Source organism: Gnatocerus cornutus, chromosome 2, assembly GCF_029298725.1.
Source record: "Gnatocerus cornutus isolate USDA-ARS CGAHR chromosome 2, icGnaCorn1.1, whole genome shotgun sequence".
Taxonomy (NCBI): domain Eukaryota; kingdom Metazoa; phylum Arthropoda; class Insecta; order Coleoptera; family Tenebrionidae; genus Gnatocerus; species Gnatocerus cornutus.
The window spans coordinates 21902342-21926864 of record NC_142234.1 but is presented as its reverse complement, the minus strand read 5'-3'; the positions used below and the strand labels follow the sequence as shown (position 1 = coordinate 21926864).

The window sequence follows — 24523 nt, the reverse complement described above, 5'->3', positions numbered from 1 at the left end:
TAAAAATTTCGAAAATTTGTGTTTTTTGCTCTACAATCTTGCAATTTGGTGGAGTTAATAAACGACTTTAAAATAGTAAATTCCCCAAGCTTCATAGTTGTAGCACTAAAATTACTAAAATTACAAATTTTAGAGAAGAAAGTGGAAACTTTTGAGTTATGCTCAAAAATAAAAATTTCTAAAATCTATGTTTTTTGCTCTACAATCTTGCAATTTGGTGGAGTTAATAAACGAGTTGAAAATTGTAACTTTCCCAAATTTTATAATTGTAGCACTAAAATTACCAAAATTATGAATTTTAGTGAAAAATGAAGGAACTTTTTGCTTGGGCCCAAAAATAAAAATTTCTAAAATCTGTGTTCTACCCTCTACATTCTTGCAATTTAATAGAGTCAATAAACGATTTTAAATTAGTAACTTTTCTAAATTTCATAGTTGTAGCCCTAAAATTACCATAACTACGAATTTTAGAGAAAAATGTGGGAACTTTTTGCTCAAAAATAGAATTTCTAAAATCTATGTTTTTTACTCTCCAATTTTGAAATTTGGTGGGATTAATACACAATTACATAATCGTAATTTTCTAAAATTTCTTAGTTATAGCACTAAAATTACCAAAATTACGAATTTTAATGAAGGATCTGGGAACTTTTTGCTTGGTACCAAAAATAAAAATTTCTAAAATCCGCAATTATAGTTTTACAATTTTGAATGTTTGCCTACTTTATAAACCGACAAAGGATTATTAAGTGCGCCAAATTTCAAATAAAATCTAAAAACGCCGGAATTGCGGCACTCTGAAGAATTATTGGAGAATTTTGTGTTGAAGTAAAATCTTTATAAGCCAAAAATGGGTATTAAGTGTATCAAATTACAAAAAAAATCTAAAAACGCCGAAATTACGACAATCAAAATTTTTTTAGAGATTATGCCTTCGTAAAAATTCAAATTTTTCCAAATCTGCAATTACAGTTGCACGATTTATATTTTTTTTCCACTTTATAAACAGACAAAGATTATTAAATGAGCCAATTCGCCCTCAAACTTGATAAAATTCCGTCTCTTCAGATTATAATAACTTACTTCACCTTTAACCGCCGTGCAACGGATTATCTCAAGAACTTTTGTCTTATGTCATGCGTAATTTTATTACGCTAAGTACTTACTTTTGTTAAGAATATCCGTTTTTCCAGCAAGAGCGGAATTGAGTTTGGTTTTTATCGCGCTCCCGTGCAAGTTCTGCGTTTTATGTCTGCTAGAGAATAAAGTACAAGAAGTTTACTTCTTCACTTTACAGTGTTTTCAAATTGCAAATGCAAAGCCAGATTATAGAGCGGATTATGTCTCTATAAAAACAAACATGTGAATTATCCTGTTTTTATGACCAACAGTCCTAGAAAGAAACTTCAGAGCTTTGTTTGCTCGGAGTAAAATGTTAACTTCTTCAGTTGTAGTTTACGGTGTCGTTACCAAAATTTTTGACTAGAAATGACTTTTATCAGAGCACCAATTACTCTTATCGCACTCAAACTTTAATGGCGTTTGTTCTTCGCTTGATGGAGATTGAGGTAAAATAAATAGAATTTTTCTTCATTCGCTGCAGTATTTAAGTCTGTGCACGGGTGGTGGAGGCGCAATCCCGTTAATGTCCCCAGTCGCCGCAGATAAGGCCTATCTGCAGCCTCCCGGTCCTCATCAACCGATCGAAGGCACTCGATAAGCAGCCTCCGGTCTAGTCCACCCCTGCTGCATCATATCTGCAACGTGATACGACTCGGCATACAAATTAGCCGCCACACAACAACATACAAATGGAATGTTTCACCTTGTTCGTTAAAAAAAAATGCAAATGAATGGAGTCGAGGGTGAAGCAACCCCTAGAAGAGGCGGCTAGCTCGTATGCTAATCGCGGCGATAAACAATAGACGTGGGGGGTGCTCCCCCCAATAAACTCGCAAGTTAAGCCATTCCGTTTCCGTTCGTTTCGTCATCTCGCAATTTTCGAGCCCAAGCAAGACATTCAGTGAACAATCAGCTCAACAAGTACCCAGTAAAATGTGCATTCACCACACAGCAGCACACTTTGTGACACTTCCAGTCGTTCCAGCTTTGTACATTTTAATCTGCGACATATCGAACCGACCCGTTTCATTGTTGGAGTTCTTGTTCCCTGTTGCATCTGTTTGGATCAGGTAGCGCACGAATGTGAAGTTTTTTTGTCACTTCAGTTTCATCTGCTTCCACTATTGTTGCAGCGGGCCGACAGACACGTGCCCCTACTTTTCCGGTTAGCGAAAATTTACACCCCATTGTTCTCGTTATGGATACAGACGGAGGGGAAGAACAACCCTCGAATGTGGGATTCAAGCAACAGGAGGTTCGGGCCTGGTGTTTGGGGAAGATACGCGGTGGTTCAAGTAGAGGGTGAACGAACGCGGGCTTAAGTGCTTGCAAGCTGATTTCTAAACTTAAAACATTCTTTTTTTATTTCAAAACTAATAAAACACTCAAATTTTTAATTCAAAAATATTAAAACCTTTGAACATATTTTAAGATTATTTTTGCATTTTTGAACGAAGCAGTCGCAAAAAAACTAAAATTTTGAAACTAAAATTGTAGATTTTCTAAAATCAGAATTTCCATTAATGGTTTTGAGTGCCATAGCTCTGGTGTTTCTAGGTCTACGTCTTCTATATTTGGCACACTTAGTAAAATTGGGTTGATTGTAATGTAAACAAATTTTAATCGTAATTCCGGCGTTTTTAGGTTTTTTCAAAGTCAAATTTCAAAGTCGTGAAACTATAATTACAGATTTTGAGAAAATTTGAATTTTTACGAACGTATAATCATCAATAATTTTTCAGAGTGCCATAATTCCGGCATTTTTGTATTTTTTTTAAATTTGGCTGTTTATAAAGTGAGTAAAAATTCAAAATCGTCAAAATATAATAAAATTTTAAAACTTTTTTTAACTACCCCAAAAATAAAAATTTCTAAAATCCGACTCTGTGGTTCCACAATTTTGGAATTTGGTACAATTTATAAATGAATCACCAGTAGCAACCTCCATTAATTTGGTTGCAGTAGCACCAACACAACAAAAAATACAATTTTTTATAAGATTTTGAAACTTTTTTTCACAATCTTAAAAATAAAAATTTCTAAAATCCGACTCTGTCGTTGCACAATTTTGCAATTTGATACAGTTAATAAATGGGTTAAGAGAAACATCCTGTTTAAATTTCATCGATGTTGCGCTAATAAAACCAATAATACGGATTTTTTTTATAGAATTTTAAGTTTTTATTTAATTACCTTAAAATAAAAATTTCTAAAATCCGACTCTGTTGTTGCACAATTTTGCAATTTAGTACAGTTAATAAATAAGTCACCAAAAGCAAACTCCTCAAATTTGATCGCTGTGGCGCCAACACATCTAAAGATACAATTTTTTAGAGGATTTTGAAACAGTTTTTAACTACCCTAAAAATAAAAATTTCTATAATCCGACTCTGTCGTTGCACAATTTTGCAGTTAGTACAGTTAATAAATCGGTTAAGAGAAACAACCTGCCCATATTTCATCGATGTTGCGCTAATAAAACCAATAATACGGATTTTTTTTATAGAATTTCAAGTTTTTTTTAATTACCTTAAAATAAAAATTTATAAAATCCGACTGTGTTGTTGCACAATTTTGCAATTTGGTACAGTTAATAAATGAGTTACCAAAAGAAAACTCCTTAAATTTGATCGCAGTGGCACCAACACAATTAAAGATACACTTTTTTAGAGGATTTTGAAACAGTTTTTTTCTATTTCGCGTTCATAATGAAGATATTTCGATACGCGTTTGAGCGTATTTCGGTATCGTAATGGATCAATGCCGTGCCAATATTTCCAGGAACTTATATTTTTCTTAGGTTTGCAGCAGACAAACCGTCAACCTGCCGTCAACGTTGACAATTTAGACTTTGGTTTTGATAAACCTTGATAAATCGATCAATACACTATTGTTTCTTGATGTACTTGGTTTAATAATTCTTCGGAGAAAAACTCTTTGGATGCAAGAGAAGTATCATGATCATGATCAATATCTTCGCTCTCTTGGCTCCCTTTCGCTCCGATAACCTCAAAACGTCACACCTGTCAAACTGACTGAAATTGGATTTGGCTACTTCGAATTTTTTCCCGAACATTTTGCAAATGCTAACTACCCTAAAATTCCCTAGATTTCGAAATCAAGTTTTTTCGTTTAAAATAAGGCGAAATAGAAAAAATAGCGTATGATACTTGTTCATAATGCATTTTGCCGCACTTACTACTTTATGACGTGCGTGCGGCAAAATGTTCATTACGAAACGCGTTTCATAATATACTATTAACTACCCTAAAAATATTTTTTTTTTAAATCCGACTCTGTTATTCCACAATTCTGAAATTTAGACCAGTTAATAAACGACTCAAGAATAGCAACATACATAAATTTCATTGCTTTGGTACCAACACAACCAAAGATACAATTTTTTAAAGAATATTTTGAAACTACTATAAACACCAAAATTATTAAAATCCGACTCTGTTGGCCTACTATTTTGAAATTTGGTACAACTAATGAATAAATTACAAGTAGCAACCTCTACAAATTTTATAGCTGTAGCAGCAACACAATCAAAAACACTTTTTTTTTTAATTTGGGAAGTTTCTTTACGTTTTTTTTTAGGTTTTCTCAAGTTTCTTCAAGTTTTCTGAAATTTCCTTAGGTTTTCTCAGGTTTTTTTACGCTCTACCGGTAAACATATTAAAAAGTAACGCAATTACTTTTGTTGTTACATAACGCACTTGAAGATATAGAAGTAGAGGATATTGGAAAGCAAAGAAATCGGTAACGAGGTAATGAGCGCACTGCACATTTTTCCCCCATTGTTGAGTAGTTTCCCTGCGAAAACGAAAGGGTATTTCGGGGTGAAAATCTCTCGGAGCCATTTTTCATTCCGCGCCTTGACAGCATGGCGGCTATTACGTGATGGATTTCCAATCACCTCGATTTCAAATCAAACTTTCCTGGAGCTGCACCCTCTTCGTAATGACAGTGCTACAAACATGACAGTCTGAAAAGTGGAATATTTTCAAGTCCACTCCCTCGACGCTGCACATTTACTTCTCAATATTCCACTCACGTTCGAAAGAATACGAATAATTTGAGCAAACTTTTCGACCACAATGCGGCTCAAAGATGAATAGTCATAATTGCGGACTTTCCAAAAGTCACATGTCGGGATGTCCGAGTTGGAGTTTTAACAAGTGACTCGTTTTCTTTGTCGTGGCCCAGTTTAACTTCCGGAAAATGGATTTTAGATTTAGAGGACTTTTCCAGATTAGAACAAATCAGCAGATTTCGATTGCTTTTCCCTTTCGGTTCATTCTTCGATTCGAATCGGAAAAACAGACGCATTTGCATATTAAACATGTCATTAAATGGCAATTATCGTCGTTCTCTTTGCGCAATTAGCATATTTTTGACGTTTGGACGGGCCAAATTAGAGGCGATTTTTCGTGGAAATTAGGGCCCCATTTGAAGTCTTCTCGTGTAAAATAACGCCCAACCGCAGCTCTATCATTATTCATGTCATCATCCATCAAAAAACATCGAACAGCCGTCGATTACCAGCGCTGGGGCTATTAGGGGCTGAAATATGAGCAAGGGCGGGCTTACCTTATTCATTACCGGAATAAGACAAATTTCGCCAAGTTGACCGAAAATTGAGCCAGAAGAAATTGCGCTTGAAAAAAAAAATAGAAAGATCAAAAACAGTATTTGGCAGAGTTCGAAAATTCCAGAAATTGTGGCGTAATTAAAAAATCTAATATCAAAATTTTTTTCTTCGACTCAAAAAGATACGTAAAAAATTCAAAGTGTCGCAAAATTTGCAGTAAACAGGCAAAGGTTATTAACTTCACCAATTTTCATAATTGTGGAACAAAAGAGTCAAATTTTAGAAATTTTTATTTTTGAGGCAAACCAAAAAGTTCCAAAATTTGATAAAAAAATTGTATCTTTGGTTGTGTTGGTGCCACACCGATGAAATTTGTTAAAGGGGGTTGGGGAGTAGATCGAACGACTGTTGGTTCTATACTGAATTTATTTTATAAAAAATTGTGATGATTAAAAACTTAACAATACATTGAACTTAATTATGAGTAGTAGACAATTTCGTAATATTGCCTACATGTACGATTGCTGCTGGTCACTGACCGGGTTGAAGAACCTGCTGAACGACAAAAATGCACATATTGCATTTTGGCAAATAGTAAAATTTATTAATTTGTTTAAGCGATTAAACATATTGGCGACTCGACGACTGGAACTGGACACATCCTTGTCGGTGATCGCTTCCTGTACGTCAGCAGATTCTTCTTGTGTGCCGTGTTGTGTGTGGTCAGGGTGTCCATAGTACATCTGCAACAATTGCTGACCACAGTATTCTATTCACATTATAGACAACATAAAAGTAAAAAAAGTAATTGTTTTAAAGTAAAAGTAAAATTGTTGAACGTAAATATTGTAAAATGCCATATTTTCTAACTATCCAATAATAATTAATTAAAAACCCCAACTTATTTTACCGCTAATTTAAATTCCACCAATTTCTACACTATGTATTAGTTCCCAAACTAAGAGACTCGAATCCTTCTAGAGGATCTGCTACTAATCGATTCAGAGGCCTCAACTCAACACCTGACTCAGCCTTTTGCTGACGCTTGCCTTCCCAAAATGTAGTAGAAACAACAACGCTATCGTCACTACTTTCCATCGCGAGCAGTTTGTGTAGTTTCTTTTTTGTTGAGTTTGTTCTGTTTTTGTTTCTCTCCTTTGTAAATTTCCCTTTTCTTCATCTTCTCCCGGTAGGGGAATCAGTTTGTGAATTGGACGTTTCAACTCCGCGCCTTCTGCTCTTTTCACTGTGACTACTCGTACTACGCCTTGATTATCTGCATGTGTATCTGTAATTCGTGCTAGTGGCCATTTACTTGGACTAACGTTATCTTCCTTTATCAACACCACTTGTCCCACCTTGACATTGCTCTCTTGATTCTTCCACTTATACATTTGTTGCAATTGGTTCAAGTAGTCTGTTGACCACGCCTTCCAAAAATCTTTCTTCATCTTTTGAACGATTTTCCAACGCCCTTCTAACAACAGCTCGTCGTCAACGGCGTTTGGACTTGCTGGCGACAGTAACTCTCTTCCAATTAAAAAATGCCCTGGCGTCAGCACCGATGAGTCGTTCATCTCTTCAGTGAGTCTACATAAGGGTCGCGAATTTAAGCAAGCTTCAACTTGATGCAACAGCGTAGTTAGCTCTTCGTATGTAAGTGTGGATTCTCCGACCACACGTTTAAGATGATGTTTTGTCGATTTTACGCCTGCCTCCCAGATTCCACCAAAGTGGGGTGCGCTTGGAGGTATGAAGTGCCATTGTGTTCCCTTATTCGCCAATTCATCTGTTATTGTTGATCCTTGTATCATTTCTTGAACTTGTTGTTCGAGTAATCCACTTGCACCTATGAAAGTAGTACCATTGTCTGAATAGATGTTTGCACTTGGCCCTCTGCGTGCTGTAAATCTTTTAAGTGCAGCCATAAAAGATTCTGCGCTCATGTCGCTCACTACTTCGAGATGAATTGCCTTTGTGGTTAGACAAACAAATACCGCTATATAACCCTTTGTCGACTTATGGCCTCTGCCCTTCGTTGCCCTCACTTGAATAGGGCCAGCATAATCGATGCCTGTGTTTAAAAATGCTGGAGCTGGATTCACCCTGATTGCTGGTAATTGACCCATTAATTGTTGGGCTGTTTTAGCTTTGTATCTTGTACAGACAGTGCAGTTGTTTATTATTTTCTTGATTGTGTTCTTTCCACCTGTAATCCAATACATCCTTCTCGTGTACGCTAGCGTTTGTTGATTTCCACCATGCAACGTTTGCAAATGGGCATCTATTGCAATCATCTGTGCTAGACGACCTTTCCCTGAGATGATGATTGGGTGTTTTTCGTCGTATCTTAGTAATGAATGTTCCAAACGACCACCTACTCGCAGTATTCCATTTTTATCTACGAATGGGTGTAATGTTGATAAACAACTTTGTTTGCTTATGTTCCTTGATTTGTTGAGTTCGCGAATTTCGTCAATAAAAGTGTCATTCTGCTCACTTTTAATCATATAATTGAGAGCTTGTTCCAGTTCTTGCACCTTTAATGGACCAATCATCTTCGGATTTTTCAGATTGTGGATGAACCTCATGCAGTACGCTATGACTCGTTTTGCCTTTATTAGCGATGACCAATGTTCATGGATCTTGTTCATGTCTTTATTCTTAACTTGTACATGCAAGCATTTCCTTTGCTCTAATTGTGTGGATGGAACGTTTTCGTTTTTTGGCCAATTCTCATCTTCAAATTTTAGCCACTTAGGACCGTTCCACCATAATTCGTTGTTGACCATTTTCTCTGGGGTCAATCCTCTTGTGATTGCATCAGCTGGATTTTCTTCCGATCTGACGTGATGCCATTCTGCTCCACTTGTGAGTTGGTTGATCTCAGTAACACGATTTGCTACAAATGTTTTCCACCTTGTTGCTTCACCTCTTATCCAACATAATGTTATCATGGAGTCGGTCCAGGCATGCATTTTGTAGTTGATGAATTGTAATGATTCAATTACTCTCTTCATTAGTTTTGATAGCAACAACGCAGCACATAGTTCAAGTCTCGGAAGGGTACTTTTAGTCTTTAACGGTGCCACCTTAGATTTCGCTGCCAGTAACGTTATCTTGACATTGTCCTCGTCATCAGTTACTTTAAGGTACACTGCTGCACCTATAGCTTTCTCCGAAGCATCGCAAAATCCATGTATCTCTGTACTTTTAAGTCCCTGGTGATGGTGCGTCCATCGCTCAATTGTAATTTCTTCAACTTCTTTCAACTTCCTGTAGAATTTGTTCCATTTGTCTGCAATCGTTGATGGTACTGCTTCATCCCATTTACTTTCACACTTCCAAAGCTCTTGGATCAGTAACTTTGCTGTGATGACTACGGGTGATAGTAGTCCCAGTGGATCAAAAAGTTTGGCGATTTCAGATGCAATTATTCTTTTTGTTAGTTTTCCATTGTCCTTGTCGTTTTTAGTGATTTTAAAGTTGATTGTGTCATTGTATGGAATCCAATAAATTCCCAGTGATTTTTTTACATCATCTTCAGTCAGCTCTACTGCTTCCTTGTCTCTCAACTCTGCTGGTAAATTCTCTAACAATTGTGTGCTATTACTACACCATTTGCGTAGATTAAATCCTCCTGATTTAAATAGCTCGATCAATTCACCTTGTAACACTGATGCTTCCTGTGCTGTGTCAGCTCCTGATAAGACATCATCTACGTAGCAGTTTTTTAGTACCATCCTTGCTGCCATTGGAAATCTGTGCATTTCGTCTCTGGCCAGCTGTTGAATCGTTCTGACTGCCAAGTACGGAGCAGCTCTGGTTCCGTATGTCACTGTGGCTAGCCTATATTCTTTTACAGGTTCTGTTTTCGTAAATCTCCAAAGTATCCTATGATACTCTTGACTTTCCACATCCATAAGTATCTGCCGATACATCTTTTCAATGTCCGCAGTAAAAGCAATCTTCTTGCTTCTCCATCGAAGTAGAATGTCAAATAACTCTTCTTGAATTCTCGGACCTGTTAGCATGATGTCATTGAGACTTTTCCCGTTCGTTGTTTTGGACGACGCATCAAACACAACCCTTAGTTTCGTTGTAGTACTTTCTTCTCTTATCACGTGATGGTGAGGAATGTAATATTTACCTTTTTCTTCGTCCTGTCTCGGCACTTCAACCATGTGTCCTAGGTCAACATATGCCTTCATGAATTCATTGTACTCTTTGTTATTGTTTTCTTGCTGTTCTAAGCGATTCTCCAATTGCAGTAATCTTGCCATTGCACGCGGCCTTGACTCACCGAGCTCTAGGTCACCGTCTTTCATCGGAATACTAACAACATATTTTCCGTCTGAGTTTCGAATTGTTGTTTCATGAAATTGTTTTTCACACACCTCTTCTTCTTTAGATATTTGTCGAGATGATGTCACCTCCTCTAGTTCCCAGAATCTCGAAAGATCTATATCAGTTTCTGTTCTATTCATCATCGTAACCACCTTCACATCTTTACTGTCAGATTTCTCCGTGGCCCCAAAAATTATCCAACCCAATTCTGTGTTTTGACCGACTAACCCATTATTTGTCTTCTTAACTCCGTTCAGTAACATGCTCTGATACTCGCGGACTCCTAAGATTATGTCAATGGGTCCAGGTTTATAAAACGAAGGATCAGCAATTATGGAATTTTCCCACTCAGACTCCACGAATTCAACTGGTTGACTTGGTGCATTACTTGTAAGTTTTGGCAACACAAATAATTCAGTGACAATCTTGAAATTACTTGATGTTCTAGGTTTAAAAATCGCGGTTATTTTATGATGACTCGTACGTTGTTTTGAATCACCGAGACCCATTATCTCAGCGTTGATCTTCTCTCTTGGTAGACCCAATAAGCTTGCAGCCTCTTCAGTAACAAATGCTGCTTGAGACCCTGGATCAATTAACGCCCTCAAGTATTCGAATCCCTTACCTGAGTTCGTTACCCTAATTAATGCAGTTGCTAATATTGCATTTCTGTCTTTACACGCTAAATGATTAGTCACCTTAACCGATTTTTCAACATACTTAGTTGAGACAACAGGTTTTCGCTCTTCTGAATGAATTAACGAATGATGATTTTTGTCACATACCCGACATTTGTTTACGGAAAAGCATTTTTGACCGTACTCGTGATTTAAACAGTTAAAACATAGTTTTTTGTCTTTAATAAATTTCAACCGCTGGGAACTGTTTAGGTCCTTAAATTTTTTACAAGTGTATATCAAATGTGGCATATTACAGTACTTACAGTTAGCCTTGGAGTGCGACGGCTCCCATACAGGTTTCTCCACTGTCCTTGTGCCTTTGTTGGTAGCATGTCCCGACGCTTCCATGGCTTGAAATCTTCGCATGATGAAATTTAGGACCATCTCCAAACCTTGAATGTCGAAGGCGTTCGTCAACGATGATTCAAATAGTTCATTTGTTCTTGTATCCCATTTGTTTGCGATGATACACACCACGATGGCATCCCAAGAATCTGTTTGAACTCCTTGCATTTTCAACGCCTCCAAACACTCCCTTACTGTGTTGTAGATTTCTTTCAATTCATCTGCAGACTCATTCTTTGAAGTTGGTAGCCGTAGAATTTTGTTTATCAGTTGATTTACAATTCGTCGCTTGTTGTCGTACCTGGACTTTAGCTCATTCCAGGCACACTCGTAATTTGTCTCAGTAATTTCAAAGTGCTGAACTGCCTTCAGCGCCTCCCCTTTTACGCTTGTTTTTAGGAATTGAATCTTTTCAACGTTACTCAAGTTCCCATTATTGTGAATGACTTGATTGAAGATATCCGCAAACGTCGGCCATTCCTCGTATCTTCCGTCAAAAATTGGAATTTTCAACTTTGGTAGCAACCCATTGTTGTTGGTTATTCCTTGTGAACTGGTGTTCTCCTGACTGCGTATTTTCTGATCCAGTTCAATAATGCTGTTTCGATACATTGTACGCATCTTGTCAAACCAGTGTTCAGTAAAGTATTTTGAAGATCTTCCTTCTTCTTCTATTCGGTTAATCTCCACATCGTTGTCCATTATAGTCATCCATTGCCTTTTTATGTCATCCAGATATTGCTTGAAGCCATCCGTTGCCAGCTTGGCACTGCTGATGTCTTCTTTTAACATCTCCATCCGTCTTGCCTGGTCTTTTAATTTCCTCTCATCTTCTGCTGTTGTTTGCTGTCGTGTAGGCATTGTGTCACTTGAATCGCTCGTCACTTGCACTCACGATTCACAAAATAAAAAAGTACTTTCGCTACGCGTCACGTAACCGAATTCAAAAGTGTTCAAAAAGTTTTTTGTTTAGTATGTTAAGCTACTACTGTTAAGCTTCTTAACTTCCACGGCTCAAATTTTTTAAAATTCTTTCGCTCGAAGGACCATGTTAAAGGGGGTTGGGGAGTAGATCGAACGACTGTTGGTTCTATACTGAATTTATTTTATAAAAAATTGTGATGATTAAAAACTTAACAATACATTGAACTTAATTATGAGTAGTAGACAATTTCGTAATATTGCCTACATGTACGATTGCTGCTGGTCACTGACCGGGTTGAAGAACCTGCTGAACGACAAAAATGCACATATTGCATTTTGGCAAATAGTAAAATTTATTAATTTGTTTAAGCGATTAAACAAATTTAAGGATGTTGCTACTCGTAGCTCATTTTTTTACTGCAGCAAATTTCAAAATTGTGGAACAACAGAGCCAAATTTTAGAAATTTTTATTTTTGGAGCAAACCAAAAAGTTCCAGAATTCTATAAAAAAAATGTATTTTTGATTGTGGTGGTGCCACAGCGATCAAATTTGAAGAAGTTATTACTTGCAACTCATTCATTACCTGTACCGAATTTTAAAATTGTTGAACAACAGAGTCGGATTTTAGAAATTTTTATTTTTAGGGTAGTCAAAAAAAGCTTTTAAATTTAACAAAAAATATAGTAATTTTGGTTGTGTTAATTGTACAGCAATCAAATTTGGTTAGGTTGCTACTTGTAACTCATTTATTAACTGTACCAAATTTCAACATTGTAGGACAACAGAGTCGGATTTAAATTTTTTTTATTTTTAGTGGTAGATAAAAAAAAGTTTCAAAGTTCAATCAAAAAAATTGTACTTTTTGTTGTGTTGGTGCCACAGCAATGAAATTTGGGAATGGTGCTACTGATAAATCATTTATTAAATGTACCAAATTTCAAAATAGTAGAACAGCAGAGCCGGTTTTTAGAAAATTTTATTTTTAAATCTGAGAAACCTGAAGAAATCTAAATAATCCATAAATCCCAAAAAAATCGAAAAATCCAAAGTGTCTAAACAATCTAAAGAATCGAATATCGATTCCAATTACCCCGCATCAAAAGAAATAATCCATACTGATCAACAATTCACATCCATGCAACGACCTGAAATGTCAACAGAAAGTAACTCGAATGCTCTCTAATTAAAACGTTAAAATTTCAGTACGCACTTTCTACAGCGTGAATTTTTTAATAGCAGTCAAATGGACTGTAAATTGCATAATGATGTAGGAAAGTTTTTCCAGTTGTACCTCAAATGGAAGATAAAAATAAAACCGAAACTCCCAGAACTCATTGAAATTACAAGCCACTCATTCGTGCTATTTCAAACTTTCATTCGATTAATATAATTAATCTATAGTTTGCTTCAAAAATATTTATCAATTTCATTATTCATTTCCATCGATTGCGAAGTCTGACCCAATAAAAATAATTACAGATTGATAAATATTAAAGAATTGTGTTTATAATTAGAATATGTTTATCTTAAAAACTTGGAAGTTTAACAAAAAAATATTGATTTGTTGGTATGGATTTTGAATAAAAATAGATCCACATTAATCGACAATAGTCTTATAAAAAATGCATTTGCAGGTATTATTAATGAACGTGTTGATCATATAGTTCGTGGACTTAAGGATGTAGTCTGTAATTTCACAATTACAGTAATTTAAAAAGTGGGATTGTACTATTACTATTAAACTTTTTATAACTGAGCCATTTAAGAATTAATTCGCCCGGCGCATCCACCATTTCCAAAACGTTTAAAATCTCTGCCCCACTGACCCCAATTAAGATTTTGTCCACTTTCGTACAACTTTATTCCCGTGCACGAACCCTGTTCACTGTTAATCTAATCTAAATGAACACAGCGTTGATTTAGCCGCACGCTTCGGCCGCACTCATATCGATAAGAATATCTTTCCCTCGATATAAATAACGCCGAAAAAATCCAAACTGGTGAAAACCGGACCCTCTCGCCTGAAACAACACAACTTCCCACCGAACCGGAATGAAATTAAAGCGTGTTTAGAGCTCTGGTTGGAGTGACACCATGTCTGGAGGGAAATTAGGCGAGATATGAGTAAATGATACGATCTAGCACGGACGGTACCTGGTGGCGGTTGGCTGAGTCCTGAGGGAGAGCCCGGCAAATGGTGGAATAATTTCTACAAGACACGGGATTCTCACAATGAGGGAAGACAGAGGGTGAGGAGTGAGTCATTGGAGGTGATTTCCGGCGAGTGTGGCTTCCGGGTGGTTATTTTTGAGTTTGTTTGGGTGGATTGAATTTAAATTTGTCAATAAAATCTGCTGCAGTGGATAAATTTAGTGAAATTATTATGGGGTGGGATTTGTCAAACACAAAGCTTCGGGGTTTAATGAAATTCGTCACTAAAATAGGATGTTTAAATTTTTAATCGGCCAATTTTGGCGGTTGTTTATTCAGTTTTCGACACCATTTTGTGACAGCACTTTTGGAGAAAATCGGACTCGTTTTTTTGGCATTTTACAACTATTTTTGACTCATTTATTGACTGTGCTAAATTTGGAAATTTTGGAGCAACAGGCTCGGATTTTAAAAAATTTAATTTTAAGAACTTGTCTAAACGTTTGAAAATTCTATAAAAAATTTGTAACTTTGGTTGGGTTAGCGCCAGAGCGACAAAATTTGGGAAAGTTGCTACTCTTAGCTCATTTATTAACTGTGTCAAATTTCAAAATTATGGAGCTACAGACTTAGATTTTAGAAAATTTTCTTTTTAGAACGGGCCCAAAAGTTTTAAAATTCTAAATAAAAAATTGTATCTTTGGTTGTGTTAAAACTAAAGCGACGAAATTCGGGGACGTCACTACTAATAACTCATTAATTAACTGCACCAAATTTCAAAATTTTTAAGCAAGAAATTCGGTTTTTAAAAATTTTATTTTTAGAAGTAATAGAAAAATGTCAAAGTTCTATGAAAATTTTTGTATTTTTGGTTGTGTTGTGCCACAGCGAGGAAATTTGAGGAGGTTGCTACTCTTGACTTATTTATTAACTGTACAAAATTTCAAAATAGTGGAGCAACAGAGTCGGATTTTCGAAATTTTTATTCTTAGAGTAGTCAAATTTTTTTTTTTAATTTAATAAAAAATTGTATGTTTGGCGCCATACCAATCAAATTTGAAAAAGATGCTATTTGTAACCTATTCTTTGTTTGAACCAAATTTTAAAATTGTAGATTATAGAGTCGGAATTTAGAAATTTTGATTTTTAGGGTAGTTAAAAAAGTTTCGGAATTTGATAAAAAAATTGTATTTTTTGTTGTGTTTATGCCACAGTGATCAAATTTGGAGAGGTTGCTATTTGTAACATACTTATTAAGTGTACCAAATTTCAAAATAGTAGACCAACAGAGCCGGATTTTAAAAATTTCTATTTTTTAGGTAGTTAAAAAAGTTTCAAAATCTTATAAAAAAAATGTAGTTTTGGTTCTGTGGATGCCACAGTGATGAAATTTGAAGAGGTTACTATTTATAACATTAATTCACTCTACAAAATTTCAAAATTTTGAAGCAAGAAATTCGGATTTTATAAAATTTTATTTTTAGAAGTAATCCAAAAGTTTTAAAATTTTATGACAATTTTTGTATCTTTGGTTGTGTTGGTGCCACAGCGAGGAAATTTGGGGAGGTTGTAATTTTTGATTAAGTTATTAACTGTAGCAAATTTCAAAAATGTGGATCAACAGAGTCGGATTTCAAAAATTTTTATTTTTAACTAGTTAAAATAAAAATAAAAATCCTAGAAAAAAATGTAGCTTTGGTTGTTTTGGTGCCATTCTAATTAAATTTGAAGAGGGTGCTAATTGTAGCCTATTCTTTATTTGTGCCAAATTTCAAAATTGTGGAACAACAGAGTTGGATATTAGAAATTTTTATTTTTATGGTAGTTAAAAAAGTTTGGAAATTCTGTAAAAAAAATTGTATTTTTGGTTGTTTTAATGCCACAGCAATCAAATTTAGGGAAGTTGCTTTTTGTAACATATTTATTAACTGTACCAAATTTCAGAATTGTAGAACAAGAGAATCTGATTTTAGAAAATTTTTTTTTGATAGTTGAAAAAGTTTGGAAATTTTGTAAAAATAATGTATTTTTGGTTGTTTTAATGCCACAGCAATCAAATTTAGGGAAGTTGTTTTTTGTATCATATTTATTAATTGTACCAAATTTTAAAATTGTAGATCAACAGAGTCGGATTTTAGAAATTTTTATTTTTAGGGTAGTTAAAAAAGTTTCGGAATTTGATAAAAAAATAGTATTTTTTGTTGTGTTTATGCCACAGTGATCAAATTTGGAGAGGTTGCTACTTGTTACATATTTATTAAGTGTACCAAATTTCAAAATTGTGGACCAACAGAGCCGGATTTTAAAAATTTCTATTTTTTAGGTAGTTAAAAAGTTTCAAAATTTTATAAAAAAAATGTAGTTTTGGTTCTGTGGATGCCACAGTGATGAAATTTGAAGAGGTTACTATTTATAACGCATTAATTCACTCTACAAAATTTCAAAATTTTGAAGCAAGAAATTCGGATTTTATAAAATTTTATTTTTAGAAGTAATCCAAAAGTTTTAAAATTTTATAACAATTTTTGTATCTTTGGTTCTGTTGGTGCCACAGGGAGGAAATTTGGGGAGGTTGTAATTTTTGGTTTATTTATTAACTGTACCAAATTTCGAAAATGTGGATCAACAAAGTCGGATTTTAGGAATTTTTATTTTTAACTTAGGGTAGTTAAAATAAAAATAAAAATTCTATAAAAAGAATGTAGCTTTAGTTGTTTTGGTGCCATTCTAATTAAATTTGAAGAGAGTGCTAATTGTAGCCTATTCTTTATTTGTGCCAAATTTCAAAATTGTGGAACAACAGAATTGGATATTAGAAATTTTTATTTTTATGGTAGTTAAAAAAAGTTTGGAAATTCTGTAAAAAAAATTGTATTTTTGGTTGTTTTAATGCCACAGCAATCAAATTTAGGGAAGTTGCTTTTTGTAACATATTTATTAACTGTACCAAATTTCAGAATTGTAGAAGAGAATCTGATTTTAGAAATTTTTTTTAGGATAGTTAAAAAAGTTTGGAAATAAATGTATTTTTGGTTGTTTTAATGCCACAACAATTAAATTTAAGGAAGTTGTTTTTTGTATCATATTTATTAATTGTACCAAATTTCAAAATTGTAGATCAACAGAGTCGGATTTTAAAAATTTGTATTTTCAGGGTAGGTAAAAAAAGTTTCAAAATTTAATAAAAAAATTAAATTTTTGGTAATGTTAATGCCACAGCAATCAAATTTGGTTAGGTTGCTACTTGTAACTCATTTATTGACTGGACCAAATTTCAAAATTATAGAACAACAGAGTCGGATTTTAAAAATTTGTATTTTTAAGTTAGTTAAAAAAGGTTTCAAAATTTTATAAAAAAATTGTATCTTTGGTTGTGTGAATGCCACAATGATCAAATTAAGGGAGGTTAGTTTCTATAACTCATTAATTCATTGTACCAATTTTCGAAATTTTGAAGCAAGAGATTTCGATTTTAGAAAATTTTATTTTTAGAAGTAATCCAAAAATTTAAAAATTTTAAATACCGGTAAACTATTTGACCTACTAATCTGAGGCCAGTTAAACGAAAAAAAAGTGTCGAATTTCGGCGGTGTTCTATTTAGTTTTCGCCACACCTTTGGAGAAAATCGAGTGATTAGCCTCGGACACGTTTTCTTAGCGAGCTCTTATTAATTCCTCGACAATTCATCATCATTACCAGTAAATTCCTTCATTAGCCGGATCGCTGTCTAACTTTACGGCGAATTAAAAGTTGGATGAAAGTTCTATTTTTCATCACTAACTCGGAACCGTGTTATCTTAATCCGCAATCGTCATTTTTGATCGTCTCCGCTAAAACTAAAAGCATTCTCTTGTTGAGGATGTCGCGGCGGGTGTAATCTCGCATATTCACGACCAACATCACTTTACATCTTCTTCCGCGATTTTCCCCAAAAAATACAATTCGAACTAGTAAATTGTCCTTTGCACATTCTTTCATATTTCCTCATTTTGGACAACTGTTGCTCATAAAATACCTCCATCTTCTTGGAACGAGGTTGCAGCTTAACTGGAGTGTAACAGCCTGCATACACCCAACTCCGCTGCTAATTTAATTTCCACCGTACCCGTGTCCTATATTAACTTTATTGAATTAGCATAACATCTTCTGTAGAGCTGTGGTCATCAAGCTAATCAAATTATCATGTTCACAAGAACAATAAATCAATTCACGTGTCTGTTCTTGAAGCAACAATTAACAGCGAATCGATACCAATTAAAATTTCATCACGGCACGGCGATCGTCTAGAATTTTTCCTGGGGAGGAACAGGAGAAGGTTTAAAATGGCGGGGTCCATCAACTTCCCCGTTCGGGGTAATTAATGATAATTCTTCCATAACCGGCTGCGCCTATTTTTCTTTGAGAGGAGAGCAAACAGATTTGAACGTCTACATCTGCATGCATTACCCCGGTTTTAAAACAGACCGGGACTAAGGCGAAAAATTGTATCTTTAGTTGTGTTGAGGTCACAGCCATGAAATTTGGGAAAGTTGCTAATCGTAACTCAATTATTAACTGTGTTAAATTTTAGAATTGAGGAACAACAGAGCTGGATTTTAAAAAAAATTATTTTTAGAGTACCTAAAAGAAGTTTAAGAATTCTACAAAAAAATTGTATTTTTGTTGGGTTGGTGCCACAGCGATAAAATTTGGGGAAGTTACTACTTTTAAGTCGTGTATTAATTGCGCCAAATTTCAAAATTGTAAAACAACAGTGGCGGATTTAAAAAAAATTGTTTTTAGAGCAAACCAAAAAATTTCCAAATTTTATAAAAAAAATATATTTTTGATTGTATTAATGCCACAGCAGTGAAATTTGGGGATGTTGTTATTCTTAGTGCATTTATTAACTGGACCAAATTTCAAAATTGTGGACCAAGAGACTCGGATTTTAGAAATTTTTTATTTTAAGGTAATTAATAAAAAACTCAAAATTCTATAAAATAAATTGTGTTTTTGGTTGTGTTGGTGCTACAACGATGAAATTTGGAAAACTTGCTACACATAACTCATTTGTCAAATGTACCAAATTTTAAAATTATGGCACAACAGATTTAGACTTTAAAAAATTTTATTTTTGAAACAAACCAAAAAAATATCAAAATTTTATAAAAAATAATATATATTTTTGGTTGTGTTGGTGCCAGAATTATAAAATTCTAAACGGATGCTATACATAACCCACTCATTGAGTGTACCAAATTTCAAAGTTCTAGTATAAGAATCTCGGATTTTATAAATTTTTATTTTAAGATAATTAAAAAAATTCAAAGTTCTTAAAAAAAATGTATTTTTAGTTGTGTTGGTACCAGGACGATAAAATTTAGCGAGGTTGCTACTCGTGACTCATTTATTGACTGCACCAAATTTCAAAATTGTAGATTAACAGGGTCGGATTTATGAAATTTTATTTTTAGGCAAATCAAGAAATTTTAAAATTCTTTAAAAAAATTATATCTTTGATTGTGTCAATCTCACAGCGATGAATTTTGGGAAAGTTGCTATTCTTGGCGCATTTATCAACTGCACCAAATTTCAAAATTGTAGAAAAACAGGCTCGAATTATAGAAATTTTTATTTTAAGAGCAAACCAAAAAGTTTCAAAATTTAAAAAAAAATTATCTTTGGTTGTGATAGTGCCGCAGCGATGAAATTTAGAGATATTGCTATTTGTAACTTATTTATTAACTGGACAAAAATTCAAAATTGTGAAAAACGGGGTCGGATTTTAGAAATTTTTATTTTTACTGTAATTAAAAAAAAGAATTAAATTCTATAAAGAAATTGTATATTTGATTTTGTTGAAATTTAGGGAATTGAACTCATCTATTAACTGCACCAAATTTCAAAATTGTAGATCAACTGGGTCTAATTTTAAAAAAATTTGTTTCTAGAGTAATAAAAAAAATAAAATTTTATAAAAAAAATGTTTTTTTAGCTATGTTGGTGCCACAACAATAAAATTTATAAACTACGTTAAATTTCAAAATTATGAAACAGGGTCGGATTTTAGAAATTTTTATTTTACGGCAAACCAAAAAACTTTAAAAATTTTATAAAAAAAAGTGTATTTTTGGTTGTATTGGTGCCACAGGGATAAAATTTGGAGAGGTTACTATTTTTGAGTCGGGTATTAATTGCGCCAAATTTCAAAATTGTGGAACAGAGACGGATTTAAAAAAAGTATATTTTTAGAGCTAACCAAAAAATTTCTAAATTTTATAAAAAAAATATATTTTTGATTGTGTTGATGCCACAGCGATAAAATTTGGGGGTGTTGTTTTTCTTGGTGCATTTATTAACTGAACTTAATTTCAAAATTGTGAAACAAGAGACTCGGATTTTAGAAATTTTTATTTTAGGGTAATTAAAAAAACTAAAAATTCTATAAAATAAATTGTATTTTTGATTGTGTTGGTGCAACAACGATGAAATTTGGAAAGCTTGCTACACATAATTTATTTGTCAAATGTACCAAATTTCAAAATTATGGAACAACAGAGTCGGACTTTAAAAATTATTTTTAAAATAAACCAAAAAAAATATCAAAATTCTATAAAAATATATATAGTTTTGGTTGTGTTGGTGCCAAAATTATAGAATTTTAAAAGGATACTATACATAACCCATTCATTGAGTGTACCAAATTTCAAAGATCTGGTACAAGAATCTAGAATTTTAGATATTTATACTTTAAGGGTAAAAAATCAAAGTTCTTAAAAAAAAATATTTTTAGTTGTGTTGGTACCAGGATGATAAAATTTAGCGAGGTTGCTACTCGTGACTCATTTATTGACTGCACCAGTTTTTAAAATTGTAGATTAACAGGGTTGGATTTATGAAATTTGATTTTTAAGCAAACCAAAAAATTTTAAAATTGTTTAAAAGAATTATACCTTTGATTGTGTTAGTCCTAAAGGATGAATTTTGGTAAAGTTGCTATTCTTGGTGCATTTATCAACTGCACCAAATTTCGAAATTGTAGAAGAACCGAGTCGGATTTTATAAATTTTTATTTTAAGAGCAAACCAAAAAGTTTCAAAATTCTATAAAAAAAATTGTATCTTTGGTTGTGACAGTGCCACAGCGATAAAATGTAAAGAGGTGGCTATTTGTAACTTATTTATTAACTGCACTAAAATTCAACATTGTGACAGAACAGGGTCGGATTTTATAAATTTTTATTTTAGGGTAATTAAAAAAAAAATTATATTTGGTTGTGTTGGTACCACCGCGATGAAATTTGGGGAAGTTGCTACTCGTAACTTATTTATTAACTGCGCCAAATTTCCAAACTGTAGAACAACAGGGTTGGATTTTAGAAAATTTTGTTTTAAGGTAATTAAAAAAAAATTAAAATTTTATAAAAAATTTGTATTTTCAGTTAAGTTAACGCCACAGAGACAAAATTTGGGGAAGTTCGAGTCGTGTATTAACTACGTCAAATGTCAAAATTATGAAACAACAGAACCGGATTTAAGAAATTTTTATTTTAGGACAAACCAAAAATTTCATAAAAAAAAATGTATCTTTGATTGTGTTAGTGCAACCGCAATGAAATTTAGAGAAGTGGCTACTTGTAATTCATTTATTAACTGCGCCAAATTTCAAAATTATCGAACATCAGAAACGGATTTTAGAAATTTTTATTTTAGGGTAATTAAAAAGTATCAAAATTTTATAAAAAATGCATCTTGGGTTGTGTTGGCACCACTGCGATGAAATTTAAGGAAGTTTCTACTCGCAACTCATTTATTAACTGCAACAAATAAAATTGTGGAACAACATAGTCGGATTTTAAAAATTTTTGTTTAAGGGTAATTAAAAAGTTTCAAAATTTTATAAAAAAAAAATGTATCTTAGGTTGTGTTGACACCACTGCAATGAAATTTGGGGAAGTTTCTACTCATAACTCAATTATGGACTGCAACAAATTTTAAAATTGTAGAACAGGGTCGAATTTTAAAAAATTTTGTTTTAGGGTTATTAAAAAGTTTCAAAATTTTATAAAAAAAAGTAGGTATCTTTGGTTGTGTTGGCACCACCGCCATGAAATTTAGCAAAGTTTCTACTCGTAACGCATTTATTAACTGCAACAAATTTTAAAATTGTGGAACAACAGGGTCGGCTTTTAGAAATTTTTATCTTAGGGTAATTAAAAAAGTTTTAAAATTTTATAAAAAAAATGTATCTTTGGTTGTGTTGGTACCACCGCGATGAAATTTGGGGAAGTTTCTACTCGTAACTCATTTATGAACTGCAACAAATTTTAAAATTGTACAACAACAGGGTCGGATTTTACAAATTTTTGTTTTAGAGTAATTAAAAAGTTTCAAAATTTTATAAAAAAAAATGTATCTTAGGTTGTGTTGGTACCACTGCGATGAAATTTAAGGAAGTTTCTACTCGTAACTCATTTATTGACTGCAACAAATTTCAAAACAGTGGAACAACAGGGTCGGATTTTACAATTTTTTATTTTTTGAGTAAACCAAAAATTCCAAAAAAAAGGTAAAAGTTTGAACTTTTTTTGCAATATATGTTGGTGAAATTTGGCGGCCCTGTCCCGTGCCCGACCGCCGCATGCACCCGTTGCATCTCCGGAGCGAGAGCCACCCGCGGAAGAAGGACGCAAAATCCCGTGTTTCGGTAACAGGTGTCGGTCCGGATCGATCCCACGCTTGGGCGACGCATGCGCCGGCGTCGCCACCCCGCTGCCAACGTCACGACGCCAGCACTTGCAACCAGGGAGTGGTGAGTGGCTACAACGAACCCCCAGTGCAACGTCCGTCGTGAAGACCCAGTGACAGTGCAGTGCGCGTGGGTCCGCGTGTCGGCGCCCTCCCGATGAGTCCTGCAGGTTGTTTACCTGTTGGCTAAGCCGGCGTCGTGACGCTGCTACTTGTTGCGCTATCACCTATCCTCCGCCATCACTCAACCACCTGCCGGTGCACTGAAAGAAATCGATAACGATGCCGCGTTGTTACATGGTAAAGAAGCAGAGCAACAAGTACAAGGACTGCTGTTACGGGGTGAATGGGACACAGGGGGCACCGGACAGCCCCACGGAAGGATGCATAGCGCCACCTTACTACACGCCGCTTACCAGCAGAACGGGTGAGTCAAAGCCAGAGAGCAGAATGAGTGAGTCATGATGGTCGATACGACCTCTAGGAAATCGTACTGACACGGTCAGGAACATTGCTTTCGGAGGCTCTGATCCTGTGATTAGGGCGAAGGGAAACGAAGGGCGAGAGAGGCGCATGCAAGCGTAGTAAACAACGCTGCTCTACGCTTAAACGCAAACTTCGTGCTGTTGTGCCAAGCACATGAAAGAGATCCTACAGGCGCGATAACAACCGCAGTTTCTTACTCGCCAAATATCTTTATCAATTCGTTTTTATTAACAATTAACACTCGAAGATCATTCGGCGTGCTCAACTCGCCACGGAACTGGCTTATCGCAACATTTGAAGCAAACTTCTGCAGAGGTGCACAACAATTTCATTTCATTTTATTGCAACTTTCTGCACTAATTATTGTTCGGAAACTTTGGCCAAACTGATAAAACACAGCTTTTATTGCATGAGTGCTTGGTTTAAAACACGAGGGACTTTTTAAACGGGTATCTTACAATGTTTTATCTACGATTGTTCTCCGGTTCGAATTTATACAAAAAGTCAATTAGAAATCGTCGTGTTCTACAATCGCTATACCTAGAAAATTGACATTTTGATTGTCATTTTAATTTTTGTGCGTAAAACTGACATTCGAGTGCGTAGAAGCGACATAAAAGTGCTTAAAAATATTTGTTCTTTTAAACAATTGACAAAATAGTAGTGATTTGCGCACTGAACGAGTAGTTGGATTAATTTCGCACGTGTAACAAAGAAGATTTTTTCTACAGTCGCGCAAATGGATCTTAGAGGTTCAAACTTTGCGTCTAGTGCTCACTGCACATTTCGCTGCTTGTTTACAACTTAGTGCCTAAAAATGATAATTTAACCTTTTTCTAATTCTGTTTAAAAAAAAATAAAGAAAAAATTGTAATTTCTGCGGTCAATATCTAGCTTATTTTTGGAGCTCATTTTACGCAGAATTTCACGCAAATTCCAAATCCGGTTTTAAAATCTACGTAGGACAACAAATAACTAAGTTATGACTGACTAAAGATTCAAATAGGAAATTTTCGATCCTGAAATATTTAATGCTCAATATCTTTGAAACTCAAGTTAATAACTTATTGCTAATCTAACGCAAAATTTTGCACAGAATCCAAAGCTGTGCGAATTTTTCAGGTACGTTAACAAATAACCGA

At 34.3% G+C, this 24523-nt stretch overlaps 2 protein-coding genes across 2 annotated transcripts in view; one reads left to right on the top strand and one right to left on the bottom strand.

Annotated features, from left to right (window-relative positions):
• Positions 1 to 6726: 6726 nt before the first annotated feature.
• Positions 6727 to 11949, bottom strand: LOC148180095 (uncharacterized). Its single transcript, XM_088029618.1, has one exon. The coding sequence runs from the start codon at positions 11947 to 11949 to the stop codon at positions 6727 to 6729; it is 5223 nt and encodes a 1740-aa protein (XP_087885744.1).
• Positions 11950 to 22880: 10931 nt separating this feature from the next.
• LOC148180094 (uncharacterized) overlaps positions 22881 to 24523 on the top strand; it is a 48144-nt gene continuing 46501 nt past the window's right edge. The window contains exon 1 of the mRNA XM_088029761.1: positions 22881 to 23322. Coding sequence (XP_087885887.1) covers positions 23178 to 23322 — 145 coding nt within the window. The 5' untranslated portion in view covers positions 22881 to 23177. The remainder of the gene's footprint in view (positions 23323 to 24523) is intronic.